Source organism: Nansenia antarctica, assembly GCF_963989245.1.
Source record: "Nansenia antarctica genome assembly, chromosome: 17".
Lineage (NCBI taxonomy): Eukaryota > Metazoa > Chordata > Actinopteri > Argentiniformes > Microstomatidae > Nansenia > Nansenia antarctica.
Window position 1 is genome coordinate 10638679 of NC_137687.1, and position 21816 is coordinate 10660494.

Below are 21816 nucleotides of genomic sequence, written 5' to 3' on the forward strand. Positions count from 1 at the left end.
CAGAATGTCTTCACCGCAGACCAGCTAGCGCTCTCCCGCTACGACTACCCCCTGGAGAGATTACGCGCAAGATATTCCCACCTACGGCGAGTAGACCTACATCCGATAGAAGGAGCGGAGCCAACCCTTCTCATCGGCTCGGACAACGCTGCACTGATCGTGTCGCTCCGTCCTCCGCTGAGAGGACCACGAGGCTGCCCGATGGCTGTTAAGACTGCGCTTGGGTGGGCCCTCCAAGGCGCTACCGAGTGGAGAGATAGAGACGGGAGAGCTACGTCATCCCTCCATGTCCGCACCGAAGAAGTGCAGACCATCAACTGCCTTCACACCAGTGTGGACTCCATGAATGCGGCGCTACTAGACAACGTCCAGAAGCTGTGGACGCTAGACGTTGCGCCCTACAAGAATGAGAAGCTCTACGTACGGTCCAAGGAGGACGTCTACGCCCTAGACCTCCTTAAAGCAAAGACAGTGCGTATCGAAGTCCAGGGCGTGAAGAGATACGTCACACCACTACTCCGAAGAGAACCCATGCCAGAGTTTCGAGTATCCCCTCGAACCGTCCTACAGTGTCTGACCAGCACTGAGAAGCGTATGAGGAAGGACGAGGTCCTTGCTGCTTCTTACCGAACGGAGATGAAGAAACTGACGGAGTCCGGTCTGGTGAAGAAGCTTGAGCCAGCCGAGGCGAACCAGAGTGCCGAGTCTTGGTACCTCCCGCACCACAATGTTCACCACAACGGGAAGAACCGAGTGGTCTTCAACTGTAGCTACCAGGTGGGGAAGCTCAACCTCAACCACTATCTTCTCCCTGGTCCAACCTTGACCCCAGCCCTCTTGGGAGTTCTGGTGCGCTTCCGTCAGCAGCCGATCGCAGTCAGTGGTGACATTAAGCGAATGTTTCACCAGGTCAGGATGTTGGAGGAAGACAAGCCACTCATGAGGTTTCTCTGGAGAGAGGACCCGAGCGACCCCGACCCCTCTATCTACCAGTGGGAGGTGCTACCATTCGGGACAACCTGCAGCCCCTGTTGCGCTACCTATGCGCTACAGACTCACGCCGCGCAGGAGACGGCACCTCCTGGAGTGTTTGACGCCGTCCATAAGAGCTTTTACGTGGACAACTGCCTCCACAGTTCGAAGACAGCCACGGAAGCCCGTCAGCTAGTCCAGGACCTGCGTGCTCATCTCCAGGAGGGTGGATTTGAGATCTGCCAGTGGGCCAGCAACGACCCGGAGGTCATCAGAGACCTCCCGAAGGAGGCCACCTCGACCAGCAGCGAGGCTTGGGTCTCTCACTCACCAGACGAGGCTCAGGAGATGACGCTCGGACTTATCTGGCAGTTCCAGACCGACACTCTACGCTATCGCAATAAGCCTGCCAAGCCCCAACGCGTCACGATGAGAACGATATACAGCACTCTAGCGAGCCAGTACGACCCACTGGGATATATCGCTCCCTTCACGACGATGGCCAAGGTGCTTGTCCGGGAGCTGTGGGCCCAAGAACGAGGATGGGACGATCCTCTGCCTCGTCACCTAGAAGAGAAGTGGAAGGCCTGGGAGCAGGAACTTCCCACTCTCCAGCACATCAAGCTGCAGCGGAGCTACTTCCCTCCCTCCACGGACCTAGAGAGGAGTGTCATCACGCTACATGTATTCTGCGACGCCTCGGAGATGGCGTACGGGTCCGTGGCATACGTCAGAGCGGCAGAGCTTGGAGGTGAAGTCCACGTCTCGTTTGTCCTGGCACGTTCCCGAGTGGCGCCGAAGAAGCAACAGTCCATCCCAAGACTGGAGCTGTGTGCTGCCCTGAACGGCGCGCAACTGGGAAGGTTCCTGCTCGACGAGCTCCAGCTACCTCTGATGAGCGTCACCATGTGGTCAGACTCCACTACCGTCCTCCAGTGGTTGAAGTCCAGCTCATGTCGGTATAAGGTGTTCGTGGGCACCCGAGTCGCAGAGATTCTGGAGTTGACTGAGGTGAACTGCTGGCGTTATGTAGACACCAAGAGGAACCCTGCTGACGTCATCACGAGAGGGGCAACTCTCCAGGATCTGGCTGAGCCCCACCTGTATCACACGGGACCAGACTTCCTACAGGAGCGGGAGTCAGAGTGGCCAGCCACGCCGGCGTTAGCCGAAGACAGAGAGGACAAAGAGCTGCGTAAGACGTTGTTCTGCGGAGTCACCCAGGTCGTAGACCCTGAGACTACTCCAGGAGAGGAGTGTGAGACGCTCGAAGAGCTGCAGAAGAGGATGTTCTGCTCCAAGGCCGGTCTACCCCTAGATACTACGCTCAGCGCCGAAGATTACACCGCGGCGGAGCTCCTGGTGCTGCAGAGTGCCCAACAGGATGCCTTCTCCCGAGAGCGGGAGTGTCTCGAGAAAGGGAAGCCGATCCCCTCGGACAGTAGACTCCGCGGCTTAGCTCCAGAGCTCGACGGTGTTCTCATTCGCGTGGGTGGCAGACTGCGCCGCGCTCAAGATCTAGACCTAGACACGAAGCATCCCATCGTGCTTCCCACTAAGCATCAGGTCACCAGATTGGTCATCAAGCACCATGATGACAAAGTGCAGCACGCGGGTGGAGAGCGTGTCTTCGCGGAGGTACGACGGAGATTCTGGATACTCCATGGACGGGAGGCGGTACGGAGGTATCAAAGGTCCTGCTCGGACTGCCAGAGGTGGCGAGCCACGCCGCCGCAGCCCATGATGTCCGATCTGCCCGAGGACCGGCTGCGACTGAGACAGGCTCCGTTCCACTCTACTGGGGTCGACTGTTTCGGGCCACTCCTAGTCCGAAACCGGCGAGCCTCCGAAAAGCGGTGGGGCATCATCTACACGTGCCTGACGACGAGAGCAATGCACCTGGAAGTTCTGCACCAGCTCACAAGCGACAGCTTCCTCATGTCCTTCAAGAGGTTCACCTCCAGGCGAGGGACCCCTAAGACCCTCCGGTCGGACAGAGGCACCAACTTCGTCGGTGGTGAGGCCGAGCTGAGGGCGAGCTACGCTGCGATGACTGAGGAGGCCCGTGACAGACTCGCCTCCCAGCAAGTGAAGTTTGAGTTCAACCCCCCAAATGCTCCACACTTCGGGGGAGCCTGGGAGCGGGAGATTCGCTCAGTAAAGAACGTCCTACGTACCATTCTCGGACAGAAGGTGCCTATCGATGAGGTGCTCCAGACTGTACTAGCAGAGATTGAGGGCATCTTGAACTCCCGGCCCCTAGGCTATACCTCCAGTGATGTAGCAGATCTGGATCCCATTACGCCCAACTTCTTGCTGATGGGGCGGCGAGACTCTGCACTGCCTCAGGTAGTCTACGACCCTGCAGAGCTCACCGGAAGAAGATGGTGGAGGCACAGCCAGGTGCTCGCGGACCAGTTTTGGAGGCAGTTCATACTGCACTACCTGCCGACCCTGCAAGTCAGGCAGAAGTGGACGAGGGAGAGAGACAACTTGTCCGAAGGTGCCGTGGTACTGGTGATCGACCAGTCCCTTCCACGCGCCGCCTGGCAGACAGGCAGAGTGACCAAGGTCCTGCCGGGTCCGGATGGAAGGGTGCGGACGGCCATCGTGGACGTTGGTGGTCGCACTTACACCCGACCTGTGGCACGCCTGATTGAGCTCCCTCAAATTACGAAGGACACTATCACCTCCTACCTCACGCTGCTAGAGCAGCCTAGCCAGTGTGCCTTCCCTAGTTAAATGAAACCGAGGGTTTCATGGGGCGGCTGTTATGAAGGCCCACAGTTTAGAGCCAGTTTAGTTTCCCCAAATCAGCCCCTGTTATTTCCTTTATTATTTTCTATACTATTCCTGTACGTTTCATGAAGGTGTATGTATTGTTACTGTAATGTTTATGTATATGTTTAATGACGTGGTATATCCGGGGTGTGTCCGTGACCCGGATGCTAGGTTCGGTGGTGTATATATAGCGACGGAAGTGCTCTGTGCGTCAGTGTGACGAGAATCAGAGTGATGAGAGGAACGAGAGTGAGAAGAAGCAGAGAAAACCGAGAAGTCGATCTAAGATGGCGGAGTCAGTAAAACGCACACCGTGCTGAAGCTGAAGACCCGAAAAGTGATTATTGAGTTCACAACTGTGATAGCCCGTTTAGCTGTGTCCCCGTTAGCCAGCCTTGCCAGCAGCCGGCTGCTGACGTTGGACCAAGCGAGACCCAAGCTGGACAGAGCCGTCGCCTCCACGAGTGGATTGCGACCGACCGCTGACTCCCCCGGAGCTTACCGTGGACCCCGGACCTGAGCCCTTCACACCTCGTCGTGGACTCCGAAGAAGCCCCTTTCCCTTCGAGTTGCTACGTCACCCCCCCCCCCTTTGTCTGCTGCCTTCCTCGAAGCACATGCGAGCTCCAACCAGGCCTCAACGCGCTCCTTGCAGTCCGGGACTATAAGCCTTTTCCAGGCTAGGTACTGTGAGTGAGTGATTGAGTGTGTGTGTGGCCGGCGGGGAGGGAGTATATATATGGGGATGTATATATCAGTTGTGTAAATAAATGTGTTTGTTCATATGGGATACCGTTGCTGTGTGTTTAGTCGTCTGTTAGCTGATGTTAATGCTAATGCTAATGCTAATGCTAATGCTAACGATAGTACTGCTAGTCTAAAGGGTTGCTGGCGCCCCCTGCCTGTATCCTCCTACACTGCCTATTTAGCTCAGAGTTAGTTAGATAACCAGCCCTTCCTAAATTCTACAGTCCTTTTAGCTACTCCCTGGTTACACTGACACTCTCAACACTTTCAAATCCTGTCTTAAAACACACCTTTTCACAATGGCTTACTTGGTTTGATCTCATGTATTTTGTTTGTTGTTATATCTGATTTTGCTGTTTTTATCTCATTTTGCTTTTTGATTTTAAGGTGTCCTTGAGAGCCTTGAAAGGCGCCCATAAATAACATTTATTATTATTATTATTATTATTATTATTATATTGAATTCAATCGAATGTTAGTTTATCAGGGTGTTAAATGGGTGCAATCCCAGTTGTTCATCCAGAAGTGGAACGTGTCTAGTTGTATATAATAATTCCATGGACATCATTGTTTATTCCTGTTATTATAACTGTGTTTGTTTGTAGTTTGGCTGCCATGACTCAAAGCATTCAAGAGGCGTGAGAGGTGTGAGAGGTGTGAGAGGTTGTAAAAACGTGCATGCGTTTAAAACAATCTGTAGAGAAATATTCACACTGCCTGCAGAGACATTATTGATGGTAGGACAATCGGTTGTGATTCATCATAAGACAAAAGAGAGATTCATTCAGCTTGACTTAGATGGAAGAGTGGCTGCAACAGCATTTTTCACATCTGTTGAAAACAATCTGCATAGCCAACTGGATGTGATGACACAAAATGCTTATTAATGCAAACAAAGTCACATCATGTACAATATAAATGATACGTTCTATCGTGTCTGCGCACAAATATTAATTTTAAAAATCCAAGATAGAACACTATGATAAATTAGCATATCAAGTGAGAAGGTTGCATTGTTGTGACGCTACACCTATTATCAATAATATATACAAGCATTATTTTATTTAGCAAAAAGCTGAAGTTCAGTTTAATACCACACGGTGGCAGTGTAGACCTACAAAAGCGGCTACCCAAAACAACAACCCAAGTTTGTCAAACGAAAAAATTCAGATAACTATAACAACACATTCCTTTTTCACAAAATAACTAAACATGAACAACGTTCTTATTGTTCAAGTGTTCAAACTGTCTCCCATACCATTCCCACCGTGATAAAACGTATCCATTCTAGGCATGTCCAATAAACTACCCTCAGCTATGAAGGTTTGACAATTTATTGTTCCAACAGTCCATATACACTAAGCCAACACTAACCACAGTATGGTGGTTTGCACAGTGAGTGCACAGTGAGTGCAAACACAGGGCTTGAGGGAGGTGTTTCACCTTGTTTTCTTGGTCCTTTCTCAAAGTCCAGTTTGCTCAACTGCTATGGCATACAAATGCAATCAGTCTTCTCTGATGACATCGAAATGACATCTGTTGAGCTAGGATTCTACTTGTGGTTGTTGAAGTGTGTTTTTCCATGTTTACAGTCCTGTAATGTGGTTTTTTCATTGAATTACAGAGATATGACAAACGCAGAAGTTTACTACAGGACTACACTTTGGGTATGCTGTTAACCCGTTGTTGTTGATAAAGGTGGATCAGATAGCATTGACAAACACAAAGGATGCTCCAGTGGGGGTCATCCCTATGTTCCCACAGCCTAATTGTCCCACATTTCTAATATTTCATAGGTGGGCTAGGGATAGGGTTAGGGTCAGTGTTAGGGTTAGGACTAGGGTTAGGGTCAGTGTTAGGGTTAGGACTAGGGTTAGGGTCAGTGTTGGGGTTAGGGTCAGTGTTGGGGTTAGGGTCAGTGTTGGGGTTAGGTCTAGGGTCAAGGTTAGGGTTAGTTAGATTACTTAGAAATGTGGGAACATCGGGCTGTTGGAACATCGGGCTGTGGGAACATAGCCACGTCCAGTGCAGACGCAGATTGTCCTCCTGTTTCGCGTTCAGTTGATCACACGACGATGATCAGAAACGGGTGGAGGTTTGGGGTCTCTTGGGTTAATCCTGAGCCATCACTTCCACTTGTATTGATGCTGCCGTCACTCACATAGGAGCCACCATATAACTCACATCAATTATTAGGGCTGCTTTTTCTTCTTCTTCTGGCCCCGTTTCATACAGAGGAAATGACATCATAGATCATACCTCTGGGCGATTTGATCCATTAAGAGTGTCAGACGATACCCATACCTCAGCTCACAAAGGGTGAATCCTTTTACACTAAAGACACGTCTGACTAATGCGTTGCCCTTCTCTCACACAGCTTAACTCGATAGGCCACACAACAGGAGCGTGTGTCAGTGTCGATATTCTGAGCCAAAGTGGAGGGAACCATGACTACATTATCGAGAGACTTCATGATAAGGACTGCAGACTGTAATGTGGGTTGTTGTGGTTTTGTTGTATTGGGAGTGAAAGACAAATGTGCAGCTTAAGATCCTTATTGCCTATGATTCTTCATAATGAAAACTATGAAGGTTTAACAACAGAATATACTAGCATCCCAATTACCCCTGTGTATTATCTCTGTTGGTTAATACCATGCCAGCGTTCCATACTAGACTATATGGCTCCTCTCTCTACTCTATGTAGGATGTATTCTTAGTCTAACATCCTGCTCTCACTCACCCTAAACCCTCCGCAAGCCACAAAGGCCGGCATTGTGGATTCTGTTTCAGCATGAGGGCTGTGGATCTCAATCCCTCATCTGATTCTGATCTGAGCCATATAGGGGCCGTGCTGGTTGAGATATGCACGCGCACACACACACACACACACACACACACACACACACACACACAAAGATACACACACAAAGGTATGCACGCACGCACGCACGCACGCACACACACACACACACACACACACAAAGGAAGACACATACACACGCACACAAAGATACGCACACACACACACATACACACAAAGATACACAAATACACACACACAAAGATACACACACACAAAGATACACATACACACACACAAAGATACACACATACACACACACAGATGAAGACACACACACACAACGATACACACACACACACACACACACACACAAAGATACACAGATACACACACACAAAGGAAGACACACACACACACACACACAAAGGAAGACACATATATACACACACACACCTCTGTGCATTGGCAACAGCAGCTTGGTCTGGATGGCTGACAGCTGGCTTGATACTTGTGTAGGGAATTCTCGGCCTCTCCACAAACTCTTTGTACAGATTGACTGGGAATTGGGCAGGATAGAATGCTAATTTCCATTCAGTTCAATAAACGTCACACTCTCTGGACAGGTCCTTGCCTTCTCTGCCAAACCCAGGGAATAATCAGTGTCTTGTGAGGCAGAATGAGATTAGCTCTGTTTTACAAACCATTTCAGGGTCGAAGAAGAAAAAAATGTCTGTAGGAACATAACTGTATTGAATTTTGAATTGGATTTTACAGCCAATTAGGCCACAACATAACACAAAGAGAGAACAAGTTATTAGCTGATTTGTCTAGATCTTCCCATCGGCTGCTTAGCCATCTGAACCCATCTGGGGTCAGTGTTTAGAGATGATCCTGGCGTATTCCCTTCCAGATCGGTAAGCGGTCCTCGTTCGCTCCGGTCGAGACATGTCCACGTGGAACAGGCCGAACCGCACGCTGAACCCGTCGGCCCACTCAAAGTTGTCCAGGAGGGACCAGGCGAAGTAGCCTCGCACGTCCACCCCGTCCTCCGCGATGGCTAGAAAAGAAACAAGTTAAGCTGTGTTTTTATAACAGACTGTATGTGACCAAGCTGGCTGTGATTCTGTGCACAACGAGAGGGAGGCTGTGGCGCAGGAGGTAGGTTCGAGCCCCGGCTGGCCACATGTCGAAGTGTCCTTGGGCAAGACACCGAACCCCAAATTGCTCCCAGTGAGCAATGCATGGTAGCTTGCCGCCATTGGTGTGTGAATGTGTGAATGGGTGAATGAGAGGCCGTTGCCACAGCTAGATTTGAGAGATGTCATATTGCTCATTAGATAAGATACATGTGATGTGTGTGTGTCATAATTACTGGGCTATATTGTGACTACAATTAATGTTTTGATAGTGATACGTTACTATGGTTTTAATAAACTGAATGAACTAACTGGTCAAATATACACAGTATACTGTAAAAAAAAAACTAGCAACCATAATATCAAGAGATTGTTCTGTCAGTTGTGACATAGTACCAGGGTGATGTGGACGTACCCCGAGCCACTTCCTGAATGGTGTCTTGGTAGAACCCACAGCGCTGGACATCCTCCATGTCCACGGGCCCCACCTGGGAGAAGCCATTCTCTGTGATGTAGACTGCAGGGTTGTTGAACGTGTACTGGGTAGACGGAGGACAGCCCGCTGTTATCAAACATTTACATTTACATTTTTGCCATTTAGCAGACGCCTTATTCCAAAGCGACTTACAATCGATACATTTGACTAAGCAAGTGAATCATCAATTCTCCAGTCGTAGCAGGAAGAGTAATCTAGCTCAGGCCAGGGGCCATTGGCAGTCGTCGTGATAGAATAAAACAAATATATATATAAAGTTTTATTTATATAGCCTAGACACTGGAGAAACAGTACAAGGGAGGCAGTAGAAGTCTTAGGAGACACAGCATAAGGGAAAAGCAGGTGTCTTAGGAAACACAGTGCTGGGGGGTAGTGGATGTCTCAGGAGGAGCAGTTAAGAGATGGGTCTTCAGTCTCCGACGGAAGACAAACAGGACATCATAACCCACTAGTGTCTGTCAAAGCAACGCCCTCGCTTCCTGGCGCCTGTTACTCTAACAGCACGCAACTCAAGTTAATGGGCTGTGACAACTTCCAACAGCGGGAAAATTGCTCTCTCTCAAAACAGTTGTCACCCCCCAAAAAATTGCTTTATTCAATGTGACAACTCTAATGGAACATCTGTCTGTTTACATTGTGGGGGGAAGAAAAAACAGAAGATTAACACAACAAAATCAATTGCAAGCAATTTAACTATTTGAACTGTGTTGTTTTCCTTTTCTCTGTTGAGGTCTATTTGATTTCATGTCAGTGGATTAAAATTCATGAATAGAAAAAAAAAAAGCCAAAATGGACATTCTCTATTCAATAACAACTCATGCTCTGTACTGACTCAAATTCAGTGTCCAACGGTGTCCAACCCAGTCCCCCTATTACATTTATGTATTTTTTTTTATTTATATATTTTTTTTGTGTAATTTGGGGCAGTCCCACTCATATTTTCCTCTTCTTTTTTATTTTTATTTTTTTATTTTATTTTATCCCTTTTTCACCCAATTTGGTATCCAATTGAACCCAACCTAGCATCCAATTATCCCCTGCCTATTGCGTAGGATCCGCCGCACGACCCCGTGGCCGGCAGCCCCAGAGGAGATCGCCAGGCAGACTAGCTGACTGGCTCCTCGAGCCCAGCACCGTTATTCCGGCACCCCGGGGGCGCTGTTGCGCGACGGATCCTTGTCCGGAAATAGTCCTATACCGCCCTCTGGAGCGGCCGCTCAATATGCCGCTCCCTGTGTGCCTCGGCCATATCCGGGTCTGGCGAGACCGGGATTCGATCCCAGTCCCCGGTGGGCAGCTTGCACTAGTGGCTAGTGCTTAGACCGCTACGCCACCGCGGGGCATATTTTTCTTTTTAATGACAGATACAGTAGAGATTATGACAGGAAGGATGGGTGAGAGAGAGAAGGGATGACATGCAGGATGTCCGCGGCTGGAATCGAACCGGGAGCCCTGCGGTACATGGTCAGCGCTTAACCCGCTACGCCACCTAAGCGCCCCTACCTTTATGTATTTCAACAGCTTCCTCAAGCCTTCAGGAACCACGGCCAGCCAGGACACCCCGCACACGGGCCAGGACGGGTCCACCACCCCCTCCGCGTCCTCGTCACTCTTCAAACTCAGCCTCGTCTCTGGGCAGCGGTTCCCCCCTGGCTTGACTCTGCGGGACGTGTAATAGTTGAGCGCGAAGAAGTCCGCCGTGCCCAATACGCTCGGCTCGTCTTCGGAAAACCTGGGTAGCCTCGGGCCCTGTCGGTACCCGAGGTCTTTACTCCGCTCCTCGATATTGGATCTCATGACAGCCGGGTAGTCTCCGGTCACGAACACGGGCCAGGCGAACCACCCTAAGGTAAAGGCGAGGTATCGCTCGGTAGCAGCCGTATCCTCGGAGCTGGCTGGGTCCCACGGTTCGGCCCAATCGCTATTGATCGCCAAAGACACCGCACCTCCCTGTGTCGACCTGTAGAGGTCATCGTAGCTATGCCAGGCCAGGGCGTGGGCGCGCAGCATGTTGTGGCCCACCAGATAGGCGGCCACCCCCGGCTCCTTCAGCCCAGGCGCGTGGACTCCGTCCTCGTGGCCTAGTTTGGCACACACGTACGGCTCGTTCAAGGTGATCCACAACTTGACGCGGTCCCCGAAGGTTAGGAAGCAGAACCGGGCGTAGTCGTCAAAGACGGCAGCCATCTCGGACGATTTCCACCCTCCCTGGTCCTGCAGAGCTTGCGGCAGGTCGAAGTGGTAGAGGGTAACCATGGGAGACACATTACACGCCAGCAGGTCATTGATGACTTGGTTGTAATACTGTACACCTGTGGGGCAGAGGTAAAGGATTGAGTACTGTACTGAGTACTATATAATAATAATAATAATAATAATAATAATAATAATAATAATAATAATAATATGTTTTATTTGTATAGCACTTTTCCTGCAAACGTTGCAGCTCAACGTGCTTTATATTATATAAGGCAATGCACAACACACGGTTCCAACTGGGTCCAGACTGTTTAATAGAGTTTGTGGTTCTTAGAAACTTTAAATACAACAGGGAGGGCCTCTACATTAGCAAGAGTTATGCTTAGCTAGTGTCTCCTTGTGACCTGGCCAGGAAAAAAACAACTCTGGAATGAATACATCCTGTGCCAAGTATAACACACAGCCATCATCATAAAATAATGTGCAGTCCATTGAGTCAGAAAAGGCCATGTATAGTAGTAGATGAGTCCAAATGAGTAGGGCCTATGGAGGATTACCCTTTTGATTTACATGGTCTGTTTTCCCATCAGGCAGAAGGCGAGACCAGGACAGAGAGAGGCGGTAGTGGGTCAGGCCTAGCTGCTGGATACACTTCAGATCCTCCTTCCAAAGCCGGTAGCTGTTACAGGTGATGTCTCCGCTCTGCTCCCCAAACACTCTACTGCTGCCTTTCTCATGACAGAAGGTGTCCCAGATGCTCGGTCCTCTGTCGTCCTCATTCCAGCCCCCTGCAAGAAATGCATGAATGAATGAATGAATGAATGAATGAATGAATGAATGAATGAATGAATGAATGAATGAATGAATGCCATGAAGCTGCATTGATTGTTCTTTCCATGAAGAATAGTAGACATGTCGTGAGCTTAGAATTATAAGGTTATATCTCCGTTTAGAATGATAAGGTTCTATCTCCGTTTAGAATGATAAGGTTCTATCTCCGTTTAGAATGATAAGGTTCTATCTCCGTTTAGGGCAGTTCAGAGATATTGAGCGTCAAAGTTTTTACATTCCATTATGTTCTGTGAGATGGAACCTTTGTATTTTATTAATTACTAACTAAAAAATGTCAACATTTTAAAACTAACACCACACAGGCATTAATAAACACCTAATAGATCAGAGTATGTAAAAAAACTCAATTTAGTTAGAGAGATAGAACCTCATAATTCTAACGTCACGATATGTGCACATTTTAACATACGTTTTGAATAAGTCACATGTATTAGAATACATTGGTATGCAGTAAATAGGCCCATGTAACATTTGTGTTGAGATAAAGCAGCAGTTAAGTTAGTGAGGGAGGGAGGGAGAACACAGGTTTTCCACCTGAAAGAGGTCAATCAAGGCAGAGTACAGCTTATAAGAGTGATGAATTATTGTTGTCCAAAAGTGAATTAAAACACTTTCACATTCATATTTGGTAAATAATAACAGGTTATTTACATACCCTCTATTTGATAAGCGGCACTTGCCGCTCCCCATGCAAAATTATTCGGGAACATTCTTCATTGTCTGTTGTGGCACACAACTAATTTGGAGTATGTATTTAATTGTATTGGCAGTCAAAACATGCACAGAGGTTTTCTATGAAGCACGTTGACACAGCCTGCCTCGCGGGTAGACGCACTTTCCCTGCGCAGCTTGTCATCAGAAGAGCGCATTGAGGAACTTCATCGCGCGCGTCATTATTGGCGCTGCGCAAAATCGTAAATCGTACAATAAATCCCTAGTAGATTGACGGCGATGATATGTTTATGTTTCATACATCTGCGCAGTTATGGAGTTAATCTTGAGCCAAATTAAATCAAAAGCAAAGAAATATTTTGTGAGAAAAAAAATCCACTTTGTAAGCAAAAACATAGATCCGTAAGCAAAAACATAGATTTGCAAAAAAAAAAATATTTTATTTTTTTGTCAACTCCAAAACATTTGTTTACAAAGCTCAACTTTCTTTTGCTAAATTAAAATATTTCTTTGCTTTGCTTTGGCTCAAGATTAACTCCATACGCAGTGGGCTATTTATAACTCAAGAAAATCTTCCAAGTCCCCAGTGAGCAAATAGGACTCACTAATGGTCTCACTAATCAAAAATGCTATCATGAGTTATCATTATAACCAGGGGTGCACATAACTGGTGCGCCAGTGCGCATGCGTCGCCAAAATGCATTCTGCGCGGCAGATCAGCGGCATGAACGCGCTCTTGCGCACCAACAGCTGGAAGCGCTGGGAGAGGAATTTACTTCCTCAAAATCCAACTGCTGACTGCTGCATCACTGCAAGCCCCACTAAGTAACTATTTGCCGTCCCCTCAGCCGAAGGCCCGACGAGTAATGCATCACAACAGTCGACCGACGACGACCACGGCGACTCCCCTCACGAAAACATTCGGAAAGTATCGTAACTCGTACTTTCATTCTGCGTATCGCGTATCGCACGGTTATCACGGTTATCACGCCGCACGTGAAAATTCAGTCCCGAACGACTCGTCGCTAAAAGGAAAAACAACACCACTTCACGTTTCTTTTCTCTGAAGCTTTCAGACGTTTGTTTTACAGCTGTTTTTCATCATCGCACCTCGACCCCTGACCCAGGATATGGTTGGGAATTCTATTAGAAAAAAAAGACTTTGTTGCACAATCAAAATAATGAGCTATTTAAAGTGATAGCCTACAACATCCTCTACCATGGTTGAAATTGAGGACAGTATTAACAGCAGTCAATACAGCAGTGATGATGATGATTACGCTTGTAGCATAAATAAATGCTTAGGCTGTAACTTTTTGTTGAAAAGTTGATTTCAGTGTTTACAGAACAGAGCAGTGCTTAAAGAGATGTCAGTTGATTTCATTGTGTTTAAAGAACAGACATTCAGTTAGTGCTTAAAGAGATGTCAGTTGATTTCATTGTGTTTAAAGAACAGACATTCAGTTAGTGCTTAAAGAGATGTCAGTTGATTTCATTGTGTTTAAAGGAGTCTGACAGACTTTCATGCTTAAAGAGCAGTCATTTGATTTTGCATTTGTTTCTTTTGTTTTGCACACAATCATTTGTTCGTTCATCTTTATTTATGAACAAATGTCGTTTTGCTAATATAAGTTATCCATGTATCCCTTTTTCATCCATCCTGTGGGACGGGTCGTGACTCGCGAGCTCGGGGAGCACCAAGCAGCATCCCTAGGTGCTCCTCTGAGCACTGGCCCCAAAAAGTTATGTGCACCCCTGATTATAACCCATTTTTCACTTTGAAGCAATAACGCATGGCCTAAATGTATGTAATAACTTACCATACCTGTACAAATCTATACATAGTATGCCTACACGTTTTGTAAACAACAATATACCACATTATTATTATTATATAACCACCATCTTATATATACCACCATATTCTTATTTCTTTGCTTATAATCAAGCCACACTTAGTATTGAATACTTATTCTCCTTGTAGGCCTACATAGACATACATAGACTTCTTGTTGAGATACTTTGCTACTTGCAGCACTGGGTTGGCATGAGCATTTCCTAGTTATGTGACTATGCTCTCTCCATACAGATCACAATATTCAAATGACACAATGCAAACTAACAGACATTCTTAGACCAATAGCGAATGACAATATTAATAGTTTATTGGGGCAATATTAATTAACCCTGCATCTGGGGAACATCATCATTCATTTCATATAAAGTCCTTCTTTGTATCCTATTATTTGGCAGCATTATTCATTTGGCCTATGCTATTTTGAACACGCTTCAAAAGAAACGCCAGAGGCCATCCAAAACAACTGCTCTTATCATTAGGCTAACCTTTACTGTGTGCATAAAGCTCCTTGTTTTGACTAGGAGCGGAGGTCCATGACAATGGCTGCCCTATGTCTGCAGAAAGTCCCCTTTCAGTGGATGTCAAAGCTCTTAGAGCCTGAAAACAAATCAAGACTAATGGAAGTAAAAGCTGCCATGGCTCCGAGGGATGAGGTTTCCTGTGATCACAGTGAGGTTAGGGAGTTAGACTCTTAGCCTGGTCTCTCCACAACTGACCTGATCATAAAATATGCAAATCCATGGGCAGCTTTTGGCAACTACCTGATGAAATGTACTTCCTTAAGCCTCTCTAGACAACCTTACAGGAACATTGTACAAGATGTGAGCATATCACCCCCATTCTGGCCCACTTAAACTGGCTTCCTGTACGGTTCATGGTTCAGTTCAAGATCCCCCTCCTGATCACATTTAAAGCCCTCCATGGCATTACTTGTTGGCTATTACTTGCTGTCTTTTATGCTGTATGGCATGCTATCAAATGTACTGTGAAGCACTTTGTGACTGCTGTCTTGAGAAGTGCTATACAAATGAAGTAAAGTAAAGTATGTTGTGCTGCTTGTAGGGTGCAGACCCACCCGACTCCTGCTTTTTATGGCTGTTGCCCATTGCTAGCTAGCCTGAACTTGTATGAGGTAAAAAAATCTAATAATGCTTTGTGTGAAGGCACCCACAAACAGGAGAGACACAAGGCTGAATTGGGGCCTATTGGTGGCCATTGAATGGCATCTTTGTGTTGCATACAAGAACAATATGTATGCTTTGAAGGAAAAAAACGAAGCATTTTTGCCAAGAAAGCTCAATGGACAGTAGGCCTAGGCTATACTGCACACAATCATTTTAGTATATTCCATTATATAGGTATTCATAACTGAATAACTGGTCTACTGTAATGAAGTGCACAATTTAGCTTTATTTTTCTTGTTTTTCAGGTTTCCACCTTATTACAGTCGGGTAAGATGGGGTGAGTTGTCCCCCTACAACTCACCTATAATAGCTTCATATGAATACCAAATTAAAGTAAATGTGTATGTTGGTTTGTTAAGTGTTTGTTAAGTGTGTATGTTTCTATGTAAAGTTGTATGACTGTGTACAATTCAATGTAGGCCTATTGTCTTTAAATGTGTTAGTAGGCTATGTTGAAAGAAAGGTTGGTTTGAAAAAAAGAAAAAAGGGTGTAGGCTATGTTTTTTAAAGTTTTTTTTTTACATACCCAATAACAAGATATACAACAAAATTAAATACCATTTATTGTAGTGGGTTGGACGTCTTTACCCCCATTTTACAGTGCCCTAATATAAATAAACCATGTATAATAAATACTATATATTAATAATAATAATAATAATTATTATTTATTATAATAAATATATATAAACCATGGTGAACCTGGGCAGAAAGGTGGGGGCCTCCAGGAGAGAGGCGGGGGGAGAGGGAGCCATGACGTCAGGGGAGGGAAATGCAACATGGAGCCCGAGGCAGCGAGACTGTGGCAGCAGAGATCTGCTCAATGGAAGAAAAGATCCAGTGAATAGGCGACTTCCCTGGGACAGGAACACTGGCGATTGAACAGGAACAACATGTATGGATATCGGCTATCTGGGAAGCAACTTACTTCATGTCACATCGGGAGGATTTGATCATAAGACAGTTAGTTAGACAGCGAATACTACGTGCTTTCGTTTTTTCCAAAGAGTTTCCAATGCAATGGTTTTCCTTTTTGCATAGTAACATTAACAACAGCAATCGATGGGCTGCTTAAAAAAAGTGCATTTTTTATTTATGCATCAAAAGTTATATTAGCAGGCCCCTGGCCCAAGAAAGACTATAGGCCTTAGCTGTATTGTGTTTTAACCTACGTTGCTCTTATGATCAATAGAGAAGAAAGTTTGCAAGCTTTGAACAGATTTCCTGGAAGTTAGGTGAATGTTCTCTGCGGCTGAGTGCAGCTGTCTGTGTGGTGGAGGATTCTCACTCGGATGCATCGCGCTGTTGGCAACAAAGAAAAATTATACTTTCAATAGTTCCAGTTTCCTACCAGGATCCGTTTGTTACTCTTACACGTGGATAAGTTGTGTGTTTTGAAGATCACAATGAAGGCAATGAAGATCACATGAAAATAAATGGAATAATAACACATCGTGTCGTTGACTCGTTTTGGGGGGAGACAAAGAAGGATGTTCAGACCCACGAACGGAGGATTGATTGACGCCGAATGCATAAAGCGTAAAAACCCGTGCAAGGATATGGAGGGGGAAGGGGGAAAGATACCGGCAACATGACTCAAACTAGGCGGATTTTCTGAGCGACATTTGGGGGGTTTGGGGTCTTTTTGGGGGTCTTTCCATTTTTTCCCCGTTTTATTTTTTTTGCAAAAGGGCATTTATAGATAATAAAATCGCAAAGCCTTGCGCGCTACTTGGTATTATAAGGGCCGTATTATTTTCTTTTGATCCTCATGCTGCAGTACAGTACAGTGATTTTTCTTGACATATTTTTCTTGATATAGAAAAATATGTAATATATATTTTTCTTGATATTTCTTGACACATCTTTTGAAGATGAGGGCGCGCGCGGTGGATTTGTTGCGACTGTTTCTGTTCGTGGTGCCTCTCCGAGCCTCTCAGACCCCCGGGGTCTCGTCCGGTGATGACCGGTGTAAGTCCTATGATGAACGGTCCAAGAGCGCCGGGAAGAGCAGCCTCCCGCCGGGGGCCACGGCCGACAGGAAGGTGGTCTGCAGTAACATGGAGCTCCATCAGGTGTTGCCCCCGGACTCCTTCCCCAACAGGACAGTCACTCTGTGAGTATGAATATGGATATTGGATATTCTTATGCACCAATCGTGACGTTAGAATTATACGGTTCTATTATCTCCATTTTTGTCAAAATTGAGTTTTTTTTACATAATCTGATCCATTAGGTGTTTATTAATGCCTGTGTGGTGTTATTTTTAAAATGTTGACATTTTTGAGTTAGTAATTCATAAAATACAAAGGTTCCATGATCTCACAAAACATAATGGAATGTAAAAACTTTGACGCTCAATATCTCTGAACTGCCCTAAACGGAGATAGAACCTTATCATTCTAAGCTCACGCAATAACGATGTTGAACACACCGTTTATAGCACCCTAAATAGCTGGAGTCAGTGAATAGTGAATACAATGTGTTATTAGTACATATAGGATGGGCCTTTTTGGATGCATACTCATTATTCAGTCCAACATGTATGTCATGTACCTCTGTTTCTACTCCTATGAGTATTGGTCCCACTTGGTGTGGCCCCCTATTATACCTGCCCAACTTGGTAAACTAGCCTACTGTATTACTGCAACTGCTTTGTAATTGCATGTCATTGAACAGTGTTAGGTCTGTTCAGTGGATAGGGCTTATTCCTTATCTTATGTAACCCATAGCCTAACCCCCTATCTCAAATCCATATACCATGCATGCAGTTACCATGACTGTGAAAACATATTGAAATGCCATGTTAGGGAAGAAACCGCAGCAGTATGACACACAGGTGGACAACCTGAAGTCACAACCTTCAGAACTCAACCGATTAGGACTAGTATGATAGTTCAGTAGTTAAGGCCACTGGTTGGGGCGGCTGTGGCTCAGGAGGTAGAGCTGGTGTCTCATGATCGCAAGGTCGGTGGTTCCATCCCCGGCTCCTCCTGTCCGCGTGTCGAGGTGTCCTTGGGCAAGACACTGACTGAATCCCAAATTGCTCCCGACGAGCGGTCCAGCGCCTTGCATGGTAGCTTGCCACCATTGGTGTGTGAGTGAGAGGCCATTGTAAAGCGTGTTGGAATAAGGCGCTATATAAATGCAGTTCATTTACCATGGCATTTACCATAAAGCTGATCAGCTAGAAGTTATTCTGCTGACATCAGCCACCCAACTGTAGGCTACATTACTGATTCAATATTAATATGTATGTTTGTAGCAAATGATTTGCATCAAGCATGAAGAGGTCACTCACTACCCTACTTGTAGTCCTTTACACCCCTCCCATGTCAGCAACGTACCCTATTGGCAGTGTACATGAAACCCCTGTACAACAGATGCCATGTCTTTCTAACTATTATGGTCGTCTATGCATAAGGCATGCAGCTAAAATGTCAGTGACAAAAATACCTGTTCACATTTGTGTGAATAGTCTGTGTGTCAAAGGCTAAGCTATTGTTGAACTCATCTGTGTGGTTGGTTAGTCATTGTTTTTGTGTCTCTGCATTTTCATAACATCTAGTATGCCGTGCCTCCTGTTTATGTAATGCAACCTCATTGTTGCATACCATTAAACCACCACGTTGAACATACAGACCCCCCCCCTTTGTAGAATTCAGAAAGGGCAGTCTAGGACAATTCCTTCCACGGATATGAAGTGTTTGTTTGAATTGAATTATTAGTTTGAAATTGCAGTTTTTTGTGACTATGTTTACTAAAAGGCTGATTTTCTCTTCTTTCTTTCTTTCTTTTTTATGCATTTTCTTCTTTTCCACAACTTTTTCCATGTGATGGTGTGTCTTTCAAGGGGCCATGTCAAGCATGTCTAAAAGGCTTATTGGTGTAGTTGTCTCTCTTCGTGTGGCCCCAGGCCCGAAAAGAGAGATGGGGGGGGGGGGGGGGGGAATACAAGGAATACCGGGTTGAACAGTGGTGGGTGGCCACTGAAAACCTTGACATGGTCTGAATTTAGGTGTTGACACGTCGTTGTGGATAGCTAACGGAATGTTCTCTACCAGTGAACACACAAAACATAGTAGCCTACTATCCATCGACCTTGAAACCCCATAATTCTATTTGCTCATTTGCAATTTCTTGTTCGAATGTTCTATTTTATTACGTTGTTGGTTCCACCAAGCAAGCTGACTGCTTGAAGACGACATAGGAGGCTATTATTGTGTTGTCTGACTGACAGTGATTGATTGGAGAAACATTTTCCTCATGTCTGGAGCGTTAAGCCAACTCAGCCCAACTTCGCCATGATTCACGCAAATGAAAGATGGCCACCACACAAGAACAAGAGGGGTAATTAGACTGCAGTGCACACAAGTACAAAGTTCTCAGGCATTCCTATGCGTTCCCCCGTAAAACCTCCCTGGGGTTTTTCGTCGGTCTTTAGTCAACAGCTTTTAGAATAATGGTGGTAGGGGGGCTACAAGGGTCTCCTTCAACTGGAACTCACCGCAACTATGTCCAGATTTAAGGCGGCAATGAAACAGTGCTCTCCTTTGACTGCTGTGATTGAGAGGTGTTAACTTAAGGCCTTGTAAACTCTACAGCCCTTCCTGGAGGTGCAACGGTTCAGAGGGCTGGTTTTTATGACGATCTCATTGTCCTGCAGAGGGGTTGATCGTCTGGACACAGTTGGCCTGGACTGGCCCGATCCCAGGCGGGGTTCCCGCTGTTCTGCTCAACCTTCCCTGACCCTGAAAATCAATCACTCTCCCCTCCTGCCTGGACACCGTAGATTCCACCCTGACTCTTCCTCTCGCCCCGTGAGGGCAGCAAGTTCACTCTGCTCCCCTGACCCTGGAGCTCAGGTTGGGAGTAGAGAGAAAGTGTTGAGAAGTAGGCACTGTGTTCATAGTGTAAGCCGAGGGAATATGAACTTATCTTTAGAAACATTTGGATAGCGTTTGGTTTCTTAAGAAAAAAAAAGTACCAGGTAAATGGATTGAAATTGAAAAGCAGAAAAAGCCAGGAGATATATGCTGTTTTTAAACTTGTTTACTTGATATATTGTTACTGTAAGGTCACATTCAGGACTTTGACACGCCTGCTTGCAGACTAATTAAAGACCATGCTAAATGCAGTGGTACAAGTTAGGTGTGATTAGAGACCCATTAATCATCATCTTTCTCTCTCTTTGGCCAACACACTTCCTGTTAAATGGAGTGAGCCATACATCAACATTTTCATCAAATTCCTCCTTTGAGCAACACTGAAAGAAGCATAAAGAAGTGTTCTTACTTTTTAAAGGGTTTATGAAGCAGTTTAGTGGCCATGTTATTTATTTAGATATAATAAACAGTTAGAACTCATTGGTTGTGTTTGACAGTAGGGAGTGTGTGGATGCACTGTTGTTAATGCTTTATAAAATGCATTAACAAATGCGCTTAATGCGCACACTGACTTATTAACCCTTTATATAAAGGTATCCTTAATTAATAGTGTTATAATAGCCAAATAACATTTGCTTGAACGCTTGCTTGAATGTTATAACATTTTCTCGAGCCAACATTTGGTTGGTTTGAAAGGCAAGGCTCTAGCACTCAACTTGAGGAAAGTATTTAGTGGCCCTGTCGTGGAATTCCACCAGTTGCCTAGCATGGTTGTTCCTAAGTGAAGGCTGTTGAATGCCTCTCTGTGGAGAAAGGATGAGGGATGCATTCCCAGCATTTGCACTCTCCAACTGATACTGCGGGCCAAAGTAATCCGAGAGGAAATGACACAAATGTGTTTACAACCGACTTGTTCTCTCGTGTTGGTTAGGATTTGTACAAAAATCATGGACTTGCATATGTAGCCTTTGGGCTGATTTCAGGTATGTGTTTGTTGTGTCAATGCTCGTGTGTGTGTGTGTGTGTGTCTGTGTGTGTGTGTGTGTGTCTGTGTGTGTCTGTGTCTGTGTGTGTTTGTGTGTGTGTGTGTGTCTGTGTCTGTGTCTGTGTCTGTGTCTGTGTCTGTGTCTGTGTCTGTGTCTGTGTGTGTCTGTGTCTGTGTGTGTGTGTGTGTGCCTGTTCTTGTCTCTGCCTTTATAAAGACAGCCATTCTGGAGAGCTAGTCATA

The 21816-nt window shown here is 45.9% G+C and overlaps 2 protein-coding genes across 3 annotated transcripts in view; one reads left to right on the plus strand and one right to left on the minus strand.

Annotated features, from left to right (window-relative positions):
* Window positions 1-8036: 8036 nt before the first annotated feature.
* On the minus strand, window positions 8037-12791 carry gba3 (glucosidase, beta, acid 3). 2 transcript variants are annotated; one of them, XM_080547631.1, is made up of 5 exons: window positions 12644-12791; window positions 11694-11924; window positions 10441-11249; window positions 8896-8980; window positions 8037-8362 (listed from the first exon to the last, which is right to left on the minus strand). In XM_080547631.1, the coding sequence occupies exons 1-5, from the start codon at window positions 12696-12698 to the stop codon at window positions 8178-8180; spliced, it is 1365 nt and encodes a 454-aa protein (XP_080403757.1). In that variant the 5' UTR covers window positions 12699-12791; the 3' UTR covers window positions 8037-8177. The 2 variants fall into 2 exon arrangements, with proteins under 2 accessions (XP_080403757.1, XP_080403756.1); XM_080547630.1 differs by having other exon boundaries at window positions 8857-8980.
* Window positions 12792-17546: 4755 nt separating this feature from the next.
* adgra3 (adhesion G protein-coupled receptor A3) overlaps window positions 17547-21816 on the plus strand; it is a 41796-nt gene continuing 37526 nt past the window's right edge. The window contains exon 1 of the mRNA XM_080547632.1: window positions 17547-17818. Within this exon, the coding sequence (XP_080403758.1) occupies window positions 17577-17818 (242 nt within the window). The 5' untranslated portion in view covers window positions 17547-17576. The remainder of the gene's footprint in view (window positions 17819-21816) is intronic.

Bases quoted from the DNA above. Each gene is read 5' to 3' on its own strand.
- gba3 (XM_080547630.1), bottom strand. From the start codon at position 12,698: ATGTTCCCGAATAATTTTGCATGGGGAGCGGCAAGTGCCGCTTATCAA. The intron at 11,925-12,643 runs GTATGTAAATAA...CATTTCTTGCAG, and splicing joins TGCCGCTTATCAAATAGAGG to GGGGCTGGAATGAGGACGAC. The intron at 8,363-8,856 runs GTACGTCCACAT...TTTCTTTTCTAG, and splicing joins CATTCAGGAAGTGGCTCGGG to CCATCGCGGAGGACGGGGTG.